The 20,546-nt window shown below is 39.5% G+C and overlaps 1 protein-coding gene across 8 annotated transcripts in view; it reads right to left on the minus strand.

Moving 5' to 3' along the window:
- Window positions 1-20,546, minus strand: part of MLLT10 (MLLT10 histone lysine methyltransferase DOT1L cofactor) — a 236,833-nt gene that overhangs the window by 170,490 nt on the left and 45,797 nt on the right. For 6 of the 8 annotated variants that reach the window (XM_050942281.1, XM_050942280.1, XM_050942289.1 and 3 more), the window contains one exon: window positions 1,107-1,216. The exons of 1 other annotated variant lie outside the window; for it this stretch is intronic. In XM_050942281.1, coding sequence (XP_050798238.1) covers window positions 1,107-1,216 — 110 coding nt within the window. Of the gene's footprint in view, window positions 1-1,106; window positions 1,217-6,358; window positions 6,439-20,546 lie in introns of those variants that run through there. One more of the 8 variants, XM_050942285.1, reaches the window with a different exon arrangement.

The raw sequence follows: 20,546 nt of genomic DNA on the forward strand, positions 1-20,546 counted from the left end.
CAGCTGAAAGTGAGAACAGACACCTTACACATCACTGTTGTAGCTGGTGTTGCAAGGTATTTATGTGCCAGCTACGTTAAACATTCATGTGCCCCTTCATGCTTCCACTATTCCAGAGGACCTGCTTCCATTCTATTATTGTTTAATAGTGAAATTAAAACTGTAATTAATCAGGTTTTTTTTAATTTTGCAATTAATTTTTTAATGGTTTGACAACCCTATAAAAAATAGAAAAGGGATGCTTGCAAATATATGAATAATAAAAAAGGCTCATCAGTTGCACATAAAGGAAAACTATAAGAACTGCAAAGAGGTAGGAAGTTAATAGACAGATACAAGTAGAAATGAGAGAAATTCACAAAGGAACACATTGAGTAAAAAAATTAAGTGTTGTGAGACAAGAAAAGAAAAACAGTTCAATCCTATAAACCCTTACGTACATAAGTAGTCCTTACACATACAAATGATTCCACCAAGATTAATGGTATTACTTAGGTCAATAATGGTTTGCTGGATCTAGCAGTAATAGATTAATATAACCTTTATGTTCTTAACATGCAAAAAAGAAAAATACTCTTGTTTATGAATAGTCATATCAACATCTAAAGAAGTGTTAATAGAAATAGTTACTAAAAAGACTAAAATTTAACAAAATATTTATTACCCCAGGGATCTATTTTGAAAACATTAATTTAAAAAATTACAATATTTTTAAAACAATAGAATATTTTGGAATAAAGGAGATACCTAAGTAGATAATTCACACCTTGTAATTTATAAGTATTTCAATAAGACATTGTGGTATACTGCAATGAAGAACATTTTAATAATCATGCTTTATTAAATCTTGGAATTTTGTATAAAAATTAAATAGAAATTTTTTATGCTCTAATGCTTTGTTTTAGGTATGAAAAATAAGCATATTGTAAAAAAGTTTAATACAATACATTGAAGTTAAATTATACTTTAAAAAAAATGCAAAGTACCAGTTATATGCTTGACTTGAAAATTACATTTTAACAAGCTTAAAACTAAAGATCACAGTTTTTTTAAAATAATGAAGTCACATACAGAGACATAAGCCATAAACACACATATAATTATACCTTATTATAACGATCATGAGGAACAGACTGCAACACGATAGGTTCCATTGTAGAAACGTTTGCAAACTGCACCTCGGGAATGTACAGGGCACAAACCACATGAGCCCAACCTACAAAAAGTTATAATTGCATTTTATTTTTAATGCCTTTTAAAAACTCAAAGGATATTTCAAATACAGCAAAGAGAACCTTTTACAGCATGTTTTGCCATGTACTGTTTTAATTAATTAGAACATTGCAGATTTAAGTTACTTTAAAAAAAAAAAAAAAGGATTCTTTACCATATCGTAGCATGCAAAGATAGGATTGGCTGCAACACATTTTCAAGTGTCTACTGTCTCAAAGTGTAGAGAATTTAGACGTAATACTGATGGAATGGTAAAAGGTCATGATTTATCCAAACAAATCCTAATACACTGATAGAAGAAGAGATGATTCCTTAGGATTCTTTGAACCAACAAGCTCAACATTTAAAATAAACTGCACAGATTCCTTAAATTTTGAAACAATTTATGCAGAGAAATATTTTATGAATATCTAGTATTTATGTGAGTTTTGTCATCCATGTAATCTCTCTTTTGCATATTGGGTTATTTTCTCTTAAGCTCACTAGATGAATTTTATTTTGACTACTAGATTCATGGGTTTCGTTGTTAACCATTCTACCCCAAAGGGTTCTCTTCCCATAAACCTTTCACCACAGTAAGAATTAAATACTGTTTGATCAGTCTCTTCTGTTGTTAGCTCCAATAAGTAAACCCCATATTTACTTTTCATCTTCATATTGATGGTCTCACTACAAAACATCAGCATTGGCTCATTAATACATATTTTGTCACTTACCACCTTTTGGTAGATCTTGAACAATATTTCAAGGGGAATAAAAACCTGTTTGTCTCACTTTCCTAACAGTTTGCACAGATTTGTGACCTAGAAAGGAGCCTACCTAATTCTAGGTTTTCTTCTGTTCCCAAGGGAGTCAACAATTTGTGCCAGCTGAAGAACACAGTTTATCGTATTTGCTACTGTTTCATCACAGACAGTTCAACTTGAAAGTTACTTTGCTATTCAAGAATACACCATATTCTACCTTGAACTGTTTTACACACAAACTATTAAGCAGTTAATCTGAAAGAGCCACTTATTAATATAAAGAGTTCCATGCATTCTAACAGTAAAAATATTCAGTGCAGAGGTGCTGCAACTCAAAAGAAATTTGGTGTGTCTAATTATTTAGGCTGTATCTTATACTCCCTCATAACAGAAATTATCTAGATGATGCACAGTGCAGTATTTTGTCACAAAACTAGCAATATATGTGGGATTCTCCTTAAAAATAAATTGCATCATCCCTATATTCACACTGCTCACTATGTGCCCTAAATATTCACATTCATTTCAAATAATGGAAAATTAGATATTTTTAGTAGAATGAGCTGTTGATTTTACCCCCGGACATCAAAAAATTGCCTCTGTATTGATGCATGCAATAATAGAAAAAAAAACTACAGCTCCAACACAATTAAGAGAGTGTTCCAAAATGTTTTAAAAACATACAATATTCAGGTCTTAAGTTTCCCAACTTCATAATATCAAAACTGAAGCACCTTGACTCCCAAACATATTTGTTCTAACAAGTTAGCATCAACTTATAATAGTCAGTATTATTAATTCTCTAAACTGGTATTAATATGAGTGGACCATATCACAGAATGCAGGTTTTGCTTTCCAATCAGTTCTCTTCATGGTTAGAAAAATAAACTGTGCACAAGGCTGGTTCTTGGTTGCCTAGTAGTTTCAGGCTGATGATGATTCTTAACCTTTTTTTTTAAAAACTAAACTGTTGTTTTTCTCAGTATATGCTGGCATAATACTTTAATCTGTCTAGAAAATTTAAAACTCGATCAGGTAATGGTTACAGTTAGCAACATTCATTGACTGGCAAACTTTGGCATAATTGTTCTATTTTACTATTTTCTTCACATACACTACTCTCCTTTCTTACAGATAGTAATTTTGTAAATTGCGAACTTGATTTCTTTTAAAAACAAACTCTGAAGATTAATTCATAAAGCATTGTAAACAAAATGGCCCACACAGGCCTGTCCCTTTCCTTCTTGACCCATCCTTCTGGCTGAAAACATAGCAGCTAATGGGAATGTAATACTCCAGGAAATAAAAGTATACAAGGGCTTTTGCTAAGGCTTTAGGCTTCCTGCCACTACACTATTAAAAACACACTTACAGCAACAGTATTAAAAGTGAGTGCGTTCCACATGAAGTATCATATAACGATTTTCCTATCTGGAAAAGTGTTCAATACAGTAAAAATGTCACTAATCTGAAAAATCCACTAACACTGTAGAATAGCAACAGAGAGCCGCTCAGCACTTTCTTCCTAATTTCTTACATCAGTTATTAGCAGGCAAGATACAATTTTTTATTGGCGACAGACTGTGGAATTATCCAATTCCTATTTACAGTAACTAATCTACAAAATGTCCAAGACACTGAAAAAATATCCTCTCTTTCTATAAAAAGTCTGACTAAAATGAAGTATCTTAACTCTCTGAGTGAGGAATTTCCACTGCAAACCCACAGTGTCAGTTTCTAGGTCTTCTAATTACAGCCGAGTTTTTCACTGAACGCTGCTCTATACTGGACCTTCACTACGAAGAACAAATAGTGAGGCCCAGGACCAATAATTGTCTTCAGTTAAAGTCTATTTATTCTGGTTTATGCAATATCACTATACAACATTAACATATAATAATGATTTTTTTTTTAATTAGCACTATAGAGACCTCTGGGAGACTCATTTCCAAAAGCAGGAATAAGACACATCTTCTGAGACACTCAAGAAGAAGCATCTAAGCCTTCCTCATGAAATATTATGGAGAAGGGGGTTCTTAGTGTTCAATGCCTCCCAGACAGGTAGACGGGGGTAAAAGGGTTCCTGCCTACATCTCCCCGAGAACACTGGTATGTTGCCATCTTCTCTGTTAGTATCTTAGGGTACATCTTCACTACCCGCCATATTGGCGGGTAGCAATCGATTGCTCGGGGCTCGATATATCGCATCTCATCTAGACGTGATATATCGATCCCCGAATGCGCTTATATCGATTCCGTAACTCCACCAACCTGAACGGAGTTGCAGAATCAACAGGGGGAGCCGCGGACATCGATCCCGCGCCGTGAGGACGGTGAGTAATTCGATCTTAGATACTTCGACTTCAGCTACGTCATTCACATAGCTGAAGTTGCGTATCTAAGATCGATTTTCCCCCGTAGTGTAGACCAGCCCTTGGTAGTGGGGGCAGGGAGGAAGTCATTAACTCCTGTCATGCCTGTCCCGTATATAGGATTAAGGGAGGTGGAAGCCTTAAACTGCTTCCAGCTGCAGAGAGCCCCAGAAAGTCTTCCCATGCCATATACATTTGTGGCTGTGAGCGCACCCTAGAGGGATCTTTGACAGCTGACATAACATGAGGCAAGGTTTATTCTTGCTTTGGAACAGCAGCCCCTGGGACCTGCCCTAACAGACAACCTCCAAAAATAAATATACTTTTAATTTCTTTCTAAAACAATACTTACCTTTGGCAATTACTAGCCCATACTTTCATTATTATATAAGGTTCTGATCAGAGAGAATATAGCTGCCCTTTGTCTTCAGTGCTAGCCTTTTAAGAAACACTATCAACAACCATCATCACAGCTACCAGTTTGTAAATCACTACCGGAGCCAGGTAGAACCACAGTAGACTTTTCAGATTATTCTAAGCTACGGGGTAAATATCAAGTCATATTTTCATGTTCTCTTACTTTTCCCTGCTTGTATTAATATCTGTATTTTTTTTTAATTGGAAAAAAAACCCTCAGATTTCTACTCTTATTTCCAAAGAAAAGTCTCAAAAGTTTTAAAACGTTATTTTTAGGTTGCTTTAAAAGAAGTTTTCCTTCTCTGACAAGAAGCCCAGTATTGCTAACCCCAAACATTTCAGAAACTATAAGTCAGACACAAAAAATCATTAGTTTAATATATATCAGACCAGGAATCTGAAAGGTATAAAGTTTCCCACTATGAATAAACTATATTTTCAAGCATATTTCACTTTTTAAAAATAGGCATTTCTGAGTTTCCTGTTGGAACTTTCTGTCTTATTAACAATTGACAGATTGTGATATTTTCAGAAGGAAGTGTAGCGGGTCACATGGAGCTCTTCAAAACAAACAATATGACAACTCATGGAGTATGACGTGCCTTTCTCCCCAGAGATCAAATGGCAAGTTAAAAAGTCTTTGAGCAAAGTTCAAATAAAGCAAACAGCCCCTTACCCGAAGTTTCCTTCTTGCAGGCATCTCTACTGGGATCCCAACTCTTCCCTGAGATCTGGTAGTCAAAATTCTCATAGATTCTAAGGCCAGAATGATCACCTAGTCTAATCCAGCATAACACAGCCCATAGAATTTTGCCTAGCAATTCATGCATGAAGCCCATAACTTCTGTCCAAGCTAGCGCGCATATTTTAGAAACATATTCAATCTTGATCTAAAGACATCAAGAGACAGTGATGGGGTGGATTCTCTGTAAAAGCTGTTCCAATGATTCCCTATTTAAAAAAAGTGCTTAATTTCTACTCTAGCTTTGTCTAGATTCAACCTTCCATCACTGGACTTGGCTATGGTTTTGTCGGCTTGATTAAAGAGTCTTCTAGTACCAGACATCATCTCTGCATGTAGATACTTATGTACTATTATTAAGTCACCTTTTAACGTTCTCTTGGACAAATTAAGAAGGTTGAACATTAGTCCCTCATTGCAGATTTTCAAGACAGCAAGTTCTTTTAGCTCTTTTCTGAAGCCTTTCCAATTTGCTAACATTCTTTTAGGTATGGACACCAGAACTGGACCGAATAGTTCTAGAAAGGTCTCACCAGGGATGTATATAGAGGCAATACCACCTCACTACTTCTACTTTCCAATCGTATGCATCCAAGGATCGTGTCAGATCTCTCAGCCCCCACATACTGGTTCTTACTCTGTTGGTTTTCTACTATGTTTTTCAAGCCCTTTTCAGTCACTACTTTCCAACATATGAGAGACTACAAGTGTGACGTACACTCTCAATTCAGAGATGCAGGATATTGCATTTGGTGGTACTGAAAAACAGGTGTTCCAAATGAGCCAATCTTGACAGGAGATCCAAAATATTTTGTAGAATTGACCTGTTTCAGTCATTTACCACTCACCAATTTTTGGTGTCGTCATCTTCAAACTTTACCACCATCGATTCTATATTTTCCTCCAGATCCTCGACAGAGACATCAAATTGCATTAGGTCAAAGACAGATCCTTTCAGGGCCCTATTAAAAACATCCTCTCTGAATAATGATTCCCCATAGAGCTGCTCTGAGAGCTCCCTGTTAGCTAGTTTAAATTCATTTAACACGTGCTATACTAATTTTGTATAGTGCTGAATTTTTTATTCATAATATCATGTGGTAATAAACCAAATGCCTTACAGAAGTCTATTATGCGAAAAAAGTTATTTTTTAATCAAGCAAGCTTGTAATCTCATCAAAAACAGTATCAAATGTGTTTGAGAAGACCTATTTTCCATAAAACCATGCTGACTGGTATTAATTTTAAAACCGCCATCCTTTGATTATTGATGTGAGTGCATTCCACATCAGGCTTGCCGTGATTCTGCCTGGATTCAGCATCAAGCTAACCAGCCTATATTTACTCAGGTCATCCTATTTATCATTTTTAAATATTGACACATTAGGGTTTTTTTTCAGTCCTCCTTGACTTCCTTACTGTTCCAAGACTGGTTAAACAATATCAATAACTCAGAGCTCCTTGGCTAATTCATTTAAAATTCCTGAGTGCAAGTTATTTCGTTCCATAGGACCACACAAATTTAACTTTCTTAGAACCTGTTTAAAATCAGGCCTACTTGCTGTGGGATTAGAAATGTCATTATTACTGTCAGATATGACTGTGATATCCAGCTTTTCTAAATACAGAATAGAAACACAGTAAAAGCCTTTTTATCCAGCATTTTAGGGAAAATGAGGGGTGCCGAAAAAATCGAAATAACTAAGAGGGAGAGAGTTTGCGTGTGAGGAGGAGTGCGGGACTGGAGGCTGGGGCACGGGAGAGGGAGCGGGATGCTGTATCCAGGCGGCCCTCACCTCGGGTGGCTCCCAGCAAGCAGCGATCTGTCCCTGCTGCTCCTAGGCAAAGGCGTGGCTAGGCAGTTCTGCGTGCTGCCTCTGTCCGCAGGCGCTGACCCCGCAGCTCCCATTGGCCACAGTTCCTGACCAATGGGAGCTATGGAACCAGCGCTCAATGTGGGGCAGGGCCAGCACACAGAGCTGCCTAGCCATGCCTCCTCCTACAAGCAGCAGGGATAGATCGCAGTTCGCAGGGAGCCGCCCAAGGTGAGTGCCGCCCAGATCCAGCACCCCACACCCCCTCCCACGCGCCAACCCCCTGTCCCAAACCTCCTCCCGCACCCAAATTCCCTCCCAGAGCTTGTATCCCAAACCCTAGCCCCATACCCCCTACCGCACTCCAAACCCCTCGTGGCCATTCCTTTGCCTAGGAGCAGCAGGGACATGTCACTGCTTCCAGGGAGCCATGCAGAGCCAGGGAGGGAGCCTGCCGGTCTCAAGGCAACCAGACTATAAACCACACTTTCAATGAAGATCAGAAATGCTGATTTATAGAGCTATTTGGTAAAGTGCCAGATAACACAGCTTTTACTATACAATTTCTTCTTACAACAATCTACATTTCTAAAGCCTAAACACTCCTAACCTTTTACTTCATAATACAACTTCAAACTGGGGATCAGGACCACTCAGGGGGGTATCAAGGTTATTACATGAGGGGTCACGAGCTGTCAGTCTCCACCCCAAGCCCCGCTTTGCCTACAGCATTTATAATGGTATTAAATATATAAAAAGGTGTTTTCAATTTGGGGGGTGGGGGGATCGCACTCTGAGGCGTGCTATGTGAAAAGGGTCACCAGTACAAAATTTTGAGAACCACTGAAATAGCAGCAACAGTCTCAGGATTTATATGGAAAGAACCATATAATTATACTTCATCTACAATGATCTCAGAGCAGGTCACATATAGGAACATGCAAACAAAAACTATCACTGAAATAGTTATCACTTGGGCACAATGTGACAGCTATTTAACATCACACAGTACCATCACACAAAATGGTGACACACAAAATCCATTCAAAACCAACATGCAGTAGGAAACCACAAAGATAGCGTTATTGACCGTTATTGTCAAATCCTAAAATTCAATATTAATATTGTTTGCAATTTACTAGATAGGCTAGTTTAATCCAAGATAAGCACAAGTAATACAGGAAACTACTTTTTACACAATCTTATGGATTTGGCTGGGTTTTCAAAGAACACACAAAAGAGAACCCTCCAGTGATTAGTTATAGTACTTAAAGTACTTTAAGTATTTACTACAGAAAACTATATTGAGACATTGTTTTTAGAAATACATGCTTCAGTATCTACAATCAGTTAAATAAGCTGTTGGCTCTCTAAATGGAGGTAGGCATCTTCATATTTCCCAGCAACATGATCTTAAGCAGGGCTAAAAACAATGTTTTTGTTCGAAAGCACAGAAAATGGGATAAAACTTTTGAAACTAATTGGTTATTTTAGTAGCTGATTTTAAAAGTTAATATTTGCTCAGTCCTCTAAAAATGCAGTGATATGTATACGATAAACATTAGGGTTTAACAATTGCTAAATCAAATGTGTTTAAACTAGGGCTGTCGATTAATCGCAGTTAACTCATGCGATTAACTCAAAATAATTAACTGCAATTAAAAAATAATTGTGATTAATCGCACTGTTAAACAACAGAATACCAATTGAAATGTATTAAATATTTCTGTATTTTTTCTACATTTTCAAATATATTAATTTCTATTACAACAGAATACAAAGTGTACAGTGCTCACTTTACATTATTATTTTATTACAAATATTTATATTGTAAAAATGATAAATATTTTTGAGTTCACCTCATACAAGTACTGTAGTGCAATCTCTTTATGGTGGAAGTGTAATTTACAAATGAAGGTGGGGAGGTTGTTACATAACTGCATTGAAAAACAAAACAATGTAAAACTTTAGAGCCCACAAGTCCACTCAGTCCTACTTCTTGTTCAGCCAATCACTAAGACAAACAAGTTTGTTCACATTTACACGAGATACTGCTGACTGCTTCTTATTTACAATGTCACCTGAAAGTGAGAACAGGCATTCACATGGCACTTTTGAAGCTGGCGTTGCAAGGTATTTACATGCCAGATATGCCTCTTCATGCTTCGGCCACCATTCCAGAGGACATGCTTCCATGCTGATAATGCTCATTAAAAAAATAATGTGTTAAGTAAATTTGTGACTGAACTCCTTGTATGTCTCCTACTCCGTTTTACCCACATTCTGCCATATATATTTATGTTATAGCAGTCTCTGATGATGACCCAGCACATGTTCATTCTAAGAACACTTTCACAGCAGATTTGACAAATCGCAAAGAAGGTACCAATGTGAGATTTCTAAGGATAGATATAGCACTCAACCCAAGGTTTAAGAATCTGAAGTGCCTTCCAAAATCTGAGGGGCAAGGTGTGGAGCATGCTTTCAGATGTCTTAAAAAAGCAACACTCTGATCCAGAAACTACAGAACCCGAACCACCAAAAAAGAAAATCAGCCTTCTGCTGATGGCATCTGACTCAGATGATGAAAATGAACATCCGTCGGTCCACTCTGCTTTGGATTGTTATTGAGCAGAACCCACCATCAGCATGGACACATGTCCTCTGGAATGGTGGTTTAAGCATGAAGGGACATATGAATCTTTAGTGCATCTGGCACGTAAATATCTTATGATGCCGACTACAACAGTGCCATGCGCACGTCTGTTCTCACTTTCAGGTGACATTGTAAACAAGAAGCGGGCATTATCTCCTGCAAATTGTAAACAAACTTGTTTGTCTGAGCGATTGGCTGAAGTAGGACTGAGTGGATTGTAGGCTCTAAAGTTTTACATTTATTTTATTTTTCAGTGCAGTTATTTTTTGTACATAATTCTACATTTGTACGTTCAACTTTCATGATAAAGAGATAGCACTACAGTACTTGTATTAGGTGAACTGAAAAATACTATTTATTTTGTTTTTTTACAGTGCAAATATTTGTAATCAAAACTATAAAGTGAGCACATACACTTTGTATTCTGTGTTGTAATTAAAATCAATATATTTGCAAATGTAGACAACTTCCAAAAATACTTAAATAAATTATATTCTATTATTGTTTGACAGTGCAATTAATTGCTTGACAGCCCTAGTTTAAATATATTTAAAAACAACTTTTAAACTGATTTCCAGTGTTTCTACAATAATGGTAACACATATTCTTGCATTCCTACTTTACACCAAATTGTCAAGACAGAAGCTTCCTGCTTGATTACTGTTTTTTTCCTTGTTTACTTTTTTAAATTAGATAATAGAATAACCTAATCAGTAACAACTGAATTTTTTTGCACTGGATTTTTTTAATCAACATATTTTACTTTCATTATAACTATTACTAACAGAAAGTATTATACTGTCTAGCAAAATTTGTAAAGATGATCTTAGCAACCAGAATGAAAATCAGTTAAAAGCACTCTGCATCTCACCTTTGGGCTGAGACTAGAGAAAGAGAAAGGGCAAAGAAGAAAAAGTTGTATTCTCCTCATAAACAATCTATATTTTGAGGTTGAGGAACACCTTTCACATCAGAGGGAAGGATTTGTTTTAATGGTATATCCTTGGAATTTTAATTTCAGAGAGCTCTGGGAAGAATAGGAGATAGTGACCTATCAGAACACTAGGCAAGAACTTCATAATATTCTGTAATGTACAGCTATTGACAAAGTGCTTCCTAACCAGTGTTCCCTCTAATTTTTTACATCCATGTGTGGAATGAATTTTGTTATGTGCACCAATATGGAGGTGATGTGTGGCAGGGGTTGGGCAGAGAGGCTTGGAGTGTGGGAGGGTACTCAAGGTGCGGGCTCTAAGGTGCAGGCTGCCCGGGGCTGCTGTGGGGAGAGGTGCCTCTCCCTGGCCAGAGCAGCTTTGGCGGGTCTGGGGCGGGGGCTGGGCCTCTCCCAGCCTGCATAGCCCTTGATCGTTTGCTGCGCAGTCACATGGCGGTGCAGTTTAGAGGGAACTTAGCTCCTAACACACCTGGATTCATCCTCACATGACACCACTGAATCCAGATAACTTGCAAGAAAAGCAATAAGAGAGCAGTGGCAGAAGTCTCAATCCAAAAATTGCAACAAATAGTTTCTGAATTCTTATGTGATGGAGGAGGCAAATGAAGTTTTCTTCCAGAGTCGATCTGCTGATCAGCGCCTCCTCCTCCCTCCCTCCCATAGCCTCCCACTCACCATGATCAACTGTTTTGCAGCATGCAGGAGACTTTGAGAGGGTGTTCAAGAGTGAGGGTGCAGCACATTGGGGGGAGGGGGTGGAACGGGATGGGAAGAGGCGGGGTGGGGGTGGAGCCTTGGAGGAAGGGGTGGAGTGGGGGTGGGGTCTGGGGCACAGCCAGGGGTCAAACACCCCCAGGCACATTAGAAAGTCGGTGCCTGTGCACACAGCATCCTATAGCCTTGGCTGCAGACACTAGGGCAATGCAAGATGCATGTGTGGGTCAACTGACACTGCTACAAATCATTCAGACTCCAGCACATGATGCACATGTCCACCAATGTTGGGAATCCATATAGGGACCATCACTCGAAGAGAAACAAAATCTGAATGAATAGAACTGTTCTCAGAAACTTGTTAAACGTGGGTTGTTTGCATCTAGTAACAAAGTCTAGCATTTCTTACTAAGGAATTTTCGCATTATTTTGCGGATAAATTCACTGGGAATTTGGGTTGAGTTGTATGTCACAATGATGAAGTTAAGTAGAAAGAGAGTCTTCTCTGCTGGAGTTTTAGTCAATGTTGCTTACTGAACTCCTGGGAGTACTAAGAGACTTGCAAACTGTCACCTGTGAATTAGAGTGGTGAAGGCCAAAAGGGAGGTACTGAGGCATATTATTGTAATTGTCTGCCCGCTTCTTTTAACCATTTTTAAAAAATCTCTGGTCAAGAAACATTTAATGCAGAAAGACACTCCATTTACTGTCAACGTCTCAAACCCTCCTTTCCTTTCCAAGGAAAATAATTAAGGCTGTACAGATGACATTTTGATAATTCCTGGAGTATTCAGCTTTCCTTGACCTCAGTCAATTTGCTTAATGTTAAGCTTAGTTATAACAAGGAGACTGCATCCATTGTGTTGGTTGATCTCCTTCTGGAGTGGATGAAGATAGCGAGCATATGATGATTTTTTAGATCTTTCTGCCATCTTCAGTATTGTTGAAAGCAAGATGTTGTTGACATACCAGCAGACCCTATCAGGAGTAGACAGAGTAATTCAAGTGGCTCCATTTCTTTCCAAAAGATGCCAGAATGTAATACTGGACAATAGCTCATCTGCCCAGATGACTCTCTCATTCAGGGTTTCTCAGACTCCAATTGTCACCCATCCTATTCAATGTTTATGAGGCCCCATATACTTCAGAGATGACAAACAGTAGACAAACAGGATGCTGCATAATAGACAGAGGTAAGGATATACAATTTGTAGTTTAGGATTATGCACGATGTCACTCTTACAAAATCCATCACAGAATCCTAAACATGCACACAGAGCTACAGTGAAAGAATTCTGAAGAGGTCACAAAGTAAACTGCATGAAATTCAATTTATCTTCCTTGAGGATGAAAAGATAAGCCAGGCCTCTTATCAACTGGAATTCTGAACAATTTGCTGTTGGGAATTAGCACCACTTGGACTGAAGTAGCTAAACCATGGTAAAAACAGCTTTAGTTTTAATGTACACCTCTACCCCAATATAACATGACCCGATATAACACGAATTTGGATATAATGTGGTAAAGCAGCGCTCCAGCGGGGCGAGGCTGCGCGCTCCAGTGGATTAAAACAAGTTCAATATCACGCGGTTTCACCTATAATGCGGTAAGATTTTTTGGCTCCTGAGGACAGCGTTATATCTGGGTAGAGGTGTAGTTTGTCCACGGAGTAGGGTAAAACACGGTTTTATCTGACACAGCTATCAGTTGGGGGAGGAGGGTCCTAAAACTTATCAAAATTATTAAATTAATTAACAGGAAGAAGAGATTTCAAATTTTTATATCTGAAACTTCCCGCAAAGCTATTTTCCCCAATAAAAAGAAAGATCTCTTAAATTAAGTGGCTGGGTGATTGGTTTGTTTTTAATTTCCATCTGTTAAAGTTTTATATCTATTGTATAAGAAGATTAAAATATTCCTGAGTATACAGTAACAGTGAATTGTAGGCATTTCTTACACAACATGTCAGCAGTCATGCACAGACTGCATTCTATACCCGCCTTCTCATATATTAATGCTTACTGAAAATGCAACATAGCAGTAAAGCAATTCAGACAGGGAAAGCTGCTGACTCAAAAGAGCTGGCATGTGACATTCCTTACAAATTTAGGAGATCCCTGCTCTAACCCTTGAAAACACCATGACATAAAAATGTTGCATTATCAGCTGGCTTTCTACCAAGCAGCTGCACGTGAGATGTCCTGGTGAAAAGCCGACATAAGGAATGCTGTGTAACAGCATTCCTCATCATCATCCAGCTGGATCAGATTTCAAACAACTTCTACTTTAATTCAGTAAAACAACAAGCCTCAGTACCAACCTTTTAAGTTCACAGACAAAAATAGTGATACAGAAAATTACTGTAAAACACTCATTCCAACAATATCAGAACATTTCTAAACAGTTTTTAAAGTAGTAAATAACACATTCTTTAAAAAAAAAAAAAAAAAAGCAAAGATTTGCATAAGTACCTGATACCATGAGAAAATATAAATATGAAATTTAGAGGTTGACCTAAACTTTAGTCATTTTTTTTTTTTTTTTTTTTTTTTTACTTCTAATGCTTGTGAGGTCCTTCCCTTTGAATGGATTAAAAAAAATTATAGCACTTCAATCAATCCAATTAACAAAATTTCATTGTATACAAACTGACCAACTCCAATGCCAAAACCCCCACACTACATCTCCCAACTCACTGATGCTAGCTATCCTGAAAAGATTATTTGCTTCCTGTTTTCAATGTAAAAAAACGAGGCGCCCGGGGGCACCTTCAAATGCATATGAAGAAGTGGGTTTTTTATCCACAAAAGCTTATGCCCAAATAAATCTATTAGTCTTTAAGGTGCCCCCGGATCCTCATTGTTATTGTGGATACAGACTAATGCTACCCCTCTGACACTTGTTTTCAATGTGTTTCTCTAAGAAATATAATCTTACACAACACAAACAACAGGAAGAGAAAGATATTACTAGAAAGTTTATTAAGTCTTGTAATAGCCTTCAAATATTTGAAACAGAAAAAACTAATAAAGCATATCAGGGGTTCTGATGATTTTATAACCCATTCAAATCTCACGTAGTTTACTTTTCACATAAATACGCCTTGATGAACATGAAAAGCAAGGAATTCTGGCACTATTCACGGTGATTATTCCCTCCAATAGGTGGAGTCTTATTTTCTACTTAAGCCTTATTTTCTATTTTTAATATTAAATATCATTAAGAAGTCAAAGGCCATTTAGTAGTGTTTATTAAACTGCATTTTTTTGGCTTTTGGAAAGGTTTTATAGCAAAACAGTATTAACTCCCAATGTCCTGCAAACCACACAATAGGAATAATTACTTTTTGTTTACAAGACCATGAACAATTGTAATCCAATATTTATAGGACAGTAGCAAACATATTAGGTAGTCAAATAAATTGAAAGAATGTTCCACTCTTTGCGTATTTCTATCTTTAACATCTTATTCTTTATTCCTATGGTTTCTGAACGCATGAAGGTAGCCAAGACTGGTATGTCCAACTACTCTTCACAAGCATTTACCTGCATGTTTCTAATACAACTAGCTGCAGAAACAGGATAAATGATGGTTAACTATGGTCCCTAATATACATGGAAATTGCCTAGCTGTTCTCAAGAGCCAATATGGATAAAATTAGGCCAAATCATGTAGTTTTTACTCTGCCCTGACTCAGACAAAAAGATAAAACAAAACTTACTAAAATCAATAAAGTCTGTTTGAGGCAAGATTTCAAGAATTGGCCCTTTCAAGTAGTTGGTGCAAACATTTTTTTAATGATTCATTAGAACAGTTTGAGCCAAGAAGAGTTTTCAATAACTGTATTAATAACAAGTTTTGCCACATCCCCATTTGTCAACACAATTGCGTTACCTAAAGCCACTTTCCACAACAGTTCTTGAAAGACACTCCAGAACACACTAGGAAAGCTCACAAACGTTTTTTCCTGCACTGAAGAAGCCCCACCCATGGCAACAGCCACAGAATCCATAATGTATGGAATGAGAGAAATGCCTTCTTCCTGTCTAAAACAAAATTTCTACCATTGCTACCACTGGTGGAGTTGTGCCAATGCAGAAACTCCTTAAAATAATTCCCAGTGCAAACACAACTTTCCTGTATAGGTAGGTCACAATTAACATTAATACTTCTTTAAGGCCAATCTACACTGCCAAAACTCCCCCAGAAATCATGTTATAATAATGATGTTGCTGTGATGAGGCCAAATCATGTGATAACCATGTTCCAAAACGATATCACAGCCTCTGGGCTCTAAGTTCTTGTTTACAACAAGCTTATTCCTCTAAAATTTCCCAGTCATCACCATTGATTCAGCTCTATTGAGAATAGCCCTGGTGTAGACAATGGAAGTACCGCCTAGCGGAAGCCCACACCCCAACCCCTTCCCAGAGCCAACACCTCATTCCGCCGCCTGAACCCCAAGCCCCTACCCCAGCCCTGAATATACATATTCTTTTTACTACACTTGTAACCTTAGCAAATCAAGAAATTTCCACACAAACTTCATTCTAATCAGCTGCAGTTGTACCCAGATATCAATTCAACAAAAAACATAAATAATAACAGTCATGCTCAGAGGGCTCCATTAGAATTAGGGTCCAATTGTGCTAAGTGCTAAAGGTGAAGGTTACATATCTACCTCATCCCCAACTCCATCTCCTTGCCCATAGGGGACTTCAATCACCCTGACATCTGCTGAGAGAGCAATACAGCAGTGCACAGACAATCAACGACATTTTGGAGTGTGCTGGGGACAACTTCCTGGTACAAGTGCTGGAGGAACTGACTAGGGGCTGTGCTCCTCTTGACCTGCTGCTTACAAACAGGGAAGAATTGGTAGGGGAAGAAGTAGTTAGCGACCTAGGCAGCTGTCATAAACAGATAGTTAAGGGTTAATGTCTCTTTTACCTGTAAAGGGTTAAGCAGCTCAGCGAACCTGGCTGACACCTGACCAGAGGACCAATCGGGAGACAAGATACTGTCAAATCTTGGTGGAGGGAAGTCTTTGTTTGTGCTGTTTGTTTTGTTCTTTGTTCGCTCTTGGGGCTAAGAGGGACCAGATGTGCAACCAGATCTTTCTCCAATCTTTCTAAAACAGTCTCTCACATTCAAAATAGTAAGTACTAGCTAGAAAAGGCGGATTAGGCTTAATGTTGTTTTCTTTACTTGTGAATGTGTATTTTGCTGGAAGGATATTTTTACCTCTGTTTGCTGTAACTTGTATCTTAGGCTAAGAGGGAGGGAGTCCCTCTAGTCTATATAAGCTGAAGACCCTGTAAACATTTTCCATCTTGATTTTACAGAGATAATTTTTACTTTTTTCTTTCTTTAATTAAAAGCTTTCTTTTTTAAGAACCTGATTGATTTTTCCCCCCTTGTTTAAGACACAAGGGGATTGGGTCTGAACTCACCAGGGATTGGTGGGGGGGGAAAAGGGCGGGGGAGGTTAATTCCTCTCTGTTTTAAAATCCAAGGAGTTTGGATCACAGTAGTCTCTCAGGGTAACCCAGGGTGGGGAAAGTCTGGGAGGGGGAAGGGAGGGGAAACGGTTTATTTCTCCTTGTTTTAAGACCCAAGGGGTTTGGGTCTTGGGTCCCCCAGGGAAGGTTTTGGGGGACAGGAAGTGTACCAGACACTGGAATTTCTGGTTGGTGGCAGCGCTATCAGATCTAAGCTAGGAATTAAGCTTAGAAGGGTACATGCAGGTCCCCACTTTCTGGACGCTAAAGTTCAAAAGGGGAAGAAGTAGTTAGCAACTTAGACAGCAGTGATGATGAGATGGTTGAGTTCAGGATCCTGACAAAAGGAAGAAAAGAGAGTAGCAAAATACAGACCCTGGACTTCAGAAAAGCAGACTTTGACTCCCTTAGGGAACTGATGGGCAGGATCCCCTGGGAAGCTAGTATGAGGGGGCAAGGAGCCCAGGAGAGCTGGCTGTATTTTAAAGAAGCCTTGTTGACGGCACAAGGACAAACCATCCCAAAGTGCAGAAAGAATAGCAAATATGGCAGGTGACCAGCTTGGGTTAACAGTGAAATCTTCGGTGATCTTAAATTCAAAATGGAAGCTTACAAGAAGTGGAAATTTGGACAGATGACTAGGGAGGAGTATAAAAATATTGCTAGAGCAAGCAGGGGTGTAATCAGGAAGGCCCAGGCACAACTGGAGTTGCAGCTAGCAAGGGATGTGAAGGGTAACAAGAAGGGTTTCTACAGATATGTTAGCAACAAGAAGGTGGTCAGGGAAAGCGTGGGACCATTACTAAATGGAGGAGGCAACATAGTGACATATGATGTGGAAAAAGCTGAAGTATTCAATGCTTTTTTTGCCTCGGTCTTTACAGACAAGGTCAGCTCCCAGACAGCTGCACTGGGCAATACAGTATGGGGAGGAGGTGAGCAGCCCTCAATAATAATGAAAGAACAGGTTAAGAACTATTTAGAAAAGCTGGATGTGCACAAGTCCATTGGTCCAGATCTAATGCATCCAAGGGTGTTGAGGGAGTTGGCTGATGTGATTGCAGAGCCATTGCCATTATCTTTGAAAACTCGTGGTGATCAGGGGAGGTCCCGGACAATTGGAAAAAGGCAAATATAATGCCCACATTTTAAAAAGGGAAGAAAGAGAACCCGAGGAACTACAGACCAGTCAGCCTCACTTCAATCCCTGGAAAAATCATGGAGCAGGTACTCAAGGAATCCATTTTGAAGCACTTGGAGGAGAGGAAGGTGATCAGGAACAGTCAATATGGATTCACCAAGGGCGAGTCATGCCTGACCAACCTGACTGCCTTCTATGATGCGATAACTGGCTCTGTGGATATGGAGAAAGCAGTGGATGTGATAGATCTTGACTTTAGCAAAGCTTTTGATACGGTCTCCCACACTATTTTTGCTAGCAAGTTAAAAAAGTATGGTTTGGATAAATGGAATATAAGGTGGACAGAAAGCTAGTTAGATTGTCGAACTCAATGGGTAGTGATCAACAGCTCGATATCTAGTTGGCAGCCGGTATCAAGCGGAGTGCCCCAGGGGTCGGTCCTGGGGTCGGTTTTGTTCAACATCTTTATTAATGATTTGAATGATGGGATTAATTGCGCCCTCAGCAAGTTCGCAGATGACACTAAGCTGGGAGGAGAGGTAGATATGCTGGAGGATACGGATAGGGTCCAGAGTGACAAAGGCCTGGTCTACACTACGACTTTAGGTCGAATTTAGCAGCGTTACCTCGATTTAACCCTGGACCCATCCACACAACGAAGCCCTTTTTTTCAACTTAAAGGGCTCTTTAAATCGATGTCTTTACTCCACCTCCTGCGAGGGGATTAGCACTGAAATTGGCCTTGCTGGGTCGAATTTGGGATAGCGTGGATGCAATTTGATGGTATTGGCTTCTGGGAGCTATCCCAGGGTGCTGCATTGTGACCGCTCTGGACAGCGCTCTCAACTGAGATGCACTGGCCAGGTAGACAGGAAAAGGCCCGCGAACTTTTGAATTTCATTTCCTGTTTGGCCACCGTGTTTGCAGAGCACATCAGCATGATGTGCACATTGCCCAACCTGTACTTTGTGAGAAGTCTATGACTATGTCTCTCTCGTCACCGCACTGCCGTCACCTCCTCACCTGGTTTTGCACGAAACAACTGTCTGCCGTTGCTCTGATGGAGGGAGGGGTGACTGACGACATGGCTTATAGGGAATTAAAATCAACAAAAGGGGTGGCTTTGCATCAAGGAGAAACACAAACAACTGTCACACAGAATGGCCCCCTCAAGGGGTGAATTCAAAACCCTGGGTTTAGCAGGCTGTTGATTTCACAAAACAAATCAAGTCAATTTCTTGTTTTGATCCATCTCTCTTTTACATCTTAGGCTGGCAGCAGACGGTGCAGTACAACTGCTAGCCATCGTCATATCCTGGGTGCTCAGCAGAAGATGCTACATTATGATTGCTAGCCTTCATCATCTCCTGGCTGCTCGCCAGAAGACAGTGCAGTAGGACTGCTAGCTATCATCATCTCCTGCGTGCTCACCAGAAGATGGAAATGACCTGGCTGAGTCACTCTCATGTCTGCCCAGGCGCCCCTGACCAATCTCACCGAGGTCAGCGAATAGAGCACCCAGGAATATGACGACAATGGCTACCAATCGTAATACACCATCTGCTGCCAAAAGGCAATGAGCTGCTGCTGCTGTGTAGCAATGCAGTCCCACGTCTGCCAGCACCCAGGAGACATACGGTGACAGTGAGCTGAGCAGGCTCCATGCTTGCCATGGTATGGCGTCTGCATAGGTAACCCAGGAAAAAAGGCATGAAACGATTATCTGCCGTTGCTTTCACAGAGAGAGGGAGAGGAGAGCCTGATGACATGTACCCAGAACCACCTGTGACACTGTTTTTGCCCCATCAGGCACTGGGATCTCAACCCAGAATCCCAATGGGCAGCAGAGACTGCGGTGGGGGCTACCCACAGTGCAACACTCTGGAAGTTGAAGCTAGCCTTGGTACTGTGGATGCAGTCCACCGACTTAATGCACTTAGAGAATTTTGTGTGGGGCACACACAATCGACTGTATAAAAACGATTTCTAAAAAAACTTCTATAAATTTGACCTAATTTTGTAGTGTAGACATACCCCTAGACAAATTGGAGGATTGGACCAAAAGAAATCTCATGAGGTTCAATAAGGACAAGTGCGGAGTCCCACACTTCGGAAGGAAGAATCCCATGCACTGCTACAGGATGGGGACCAACTGGCTAAGCAGCAGTTCTGCAGAAAAGGACCTGGGGATTACAGTGGACAAGAAGCTGGATGAGTCAGCAGTGTGTCCTCACTGCCAAGAAGGTCAACGCCAT

The sequence above is a fragment of the Gopherus flavomarginatus genome, chromosome 2 (assembly GCF_025201925.1).
Source record: "Gopherus flavomarginatus isolate rGopFla2 chromosome 2, rGopFla2.mat.asm, whole genome shotgun sequence".
NCBI classification, from domain to species: domain Eukaryota; kingdom Metazoa; phylum Chordata; order Testudines; family Testudinidae; genus Gopherus; species Gopherus flavomarginatus.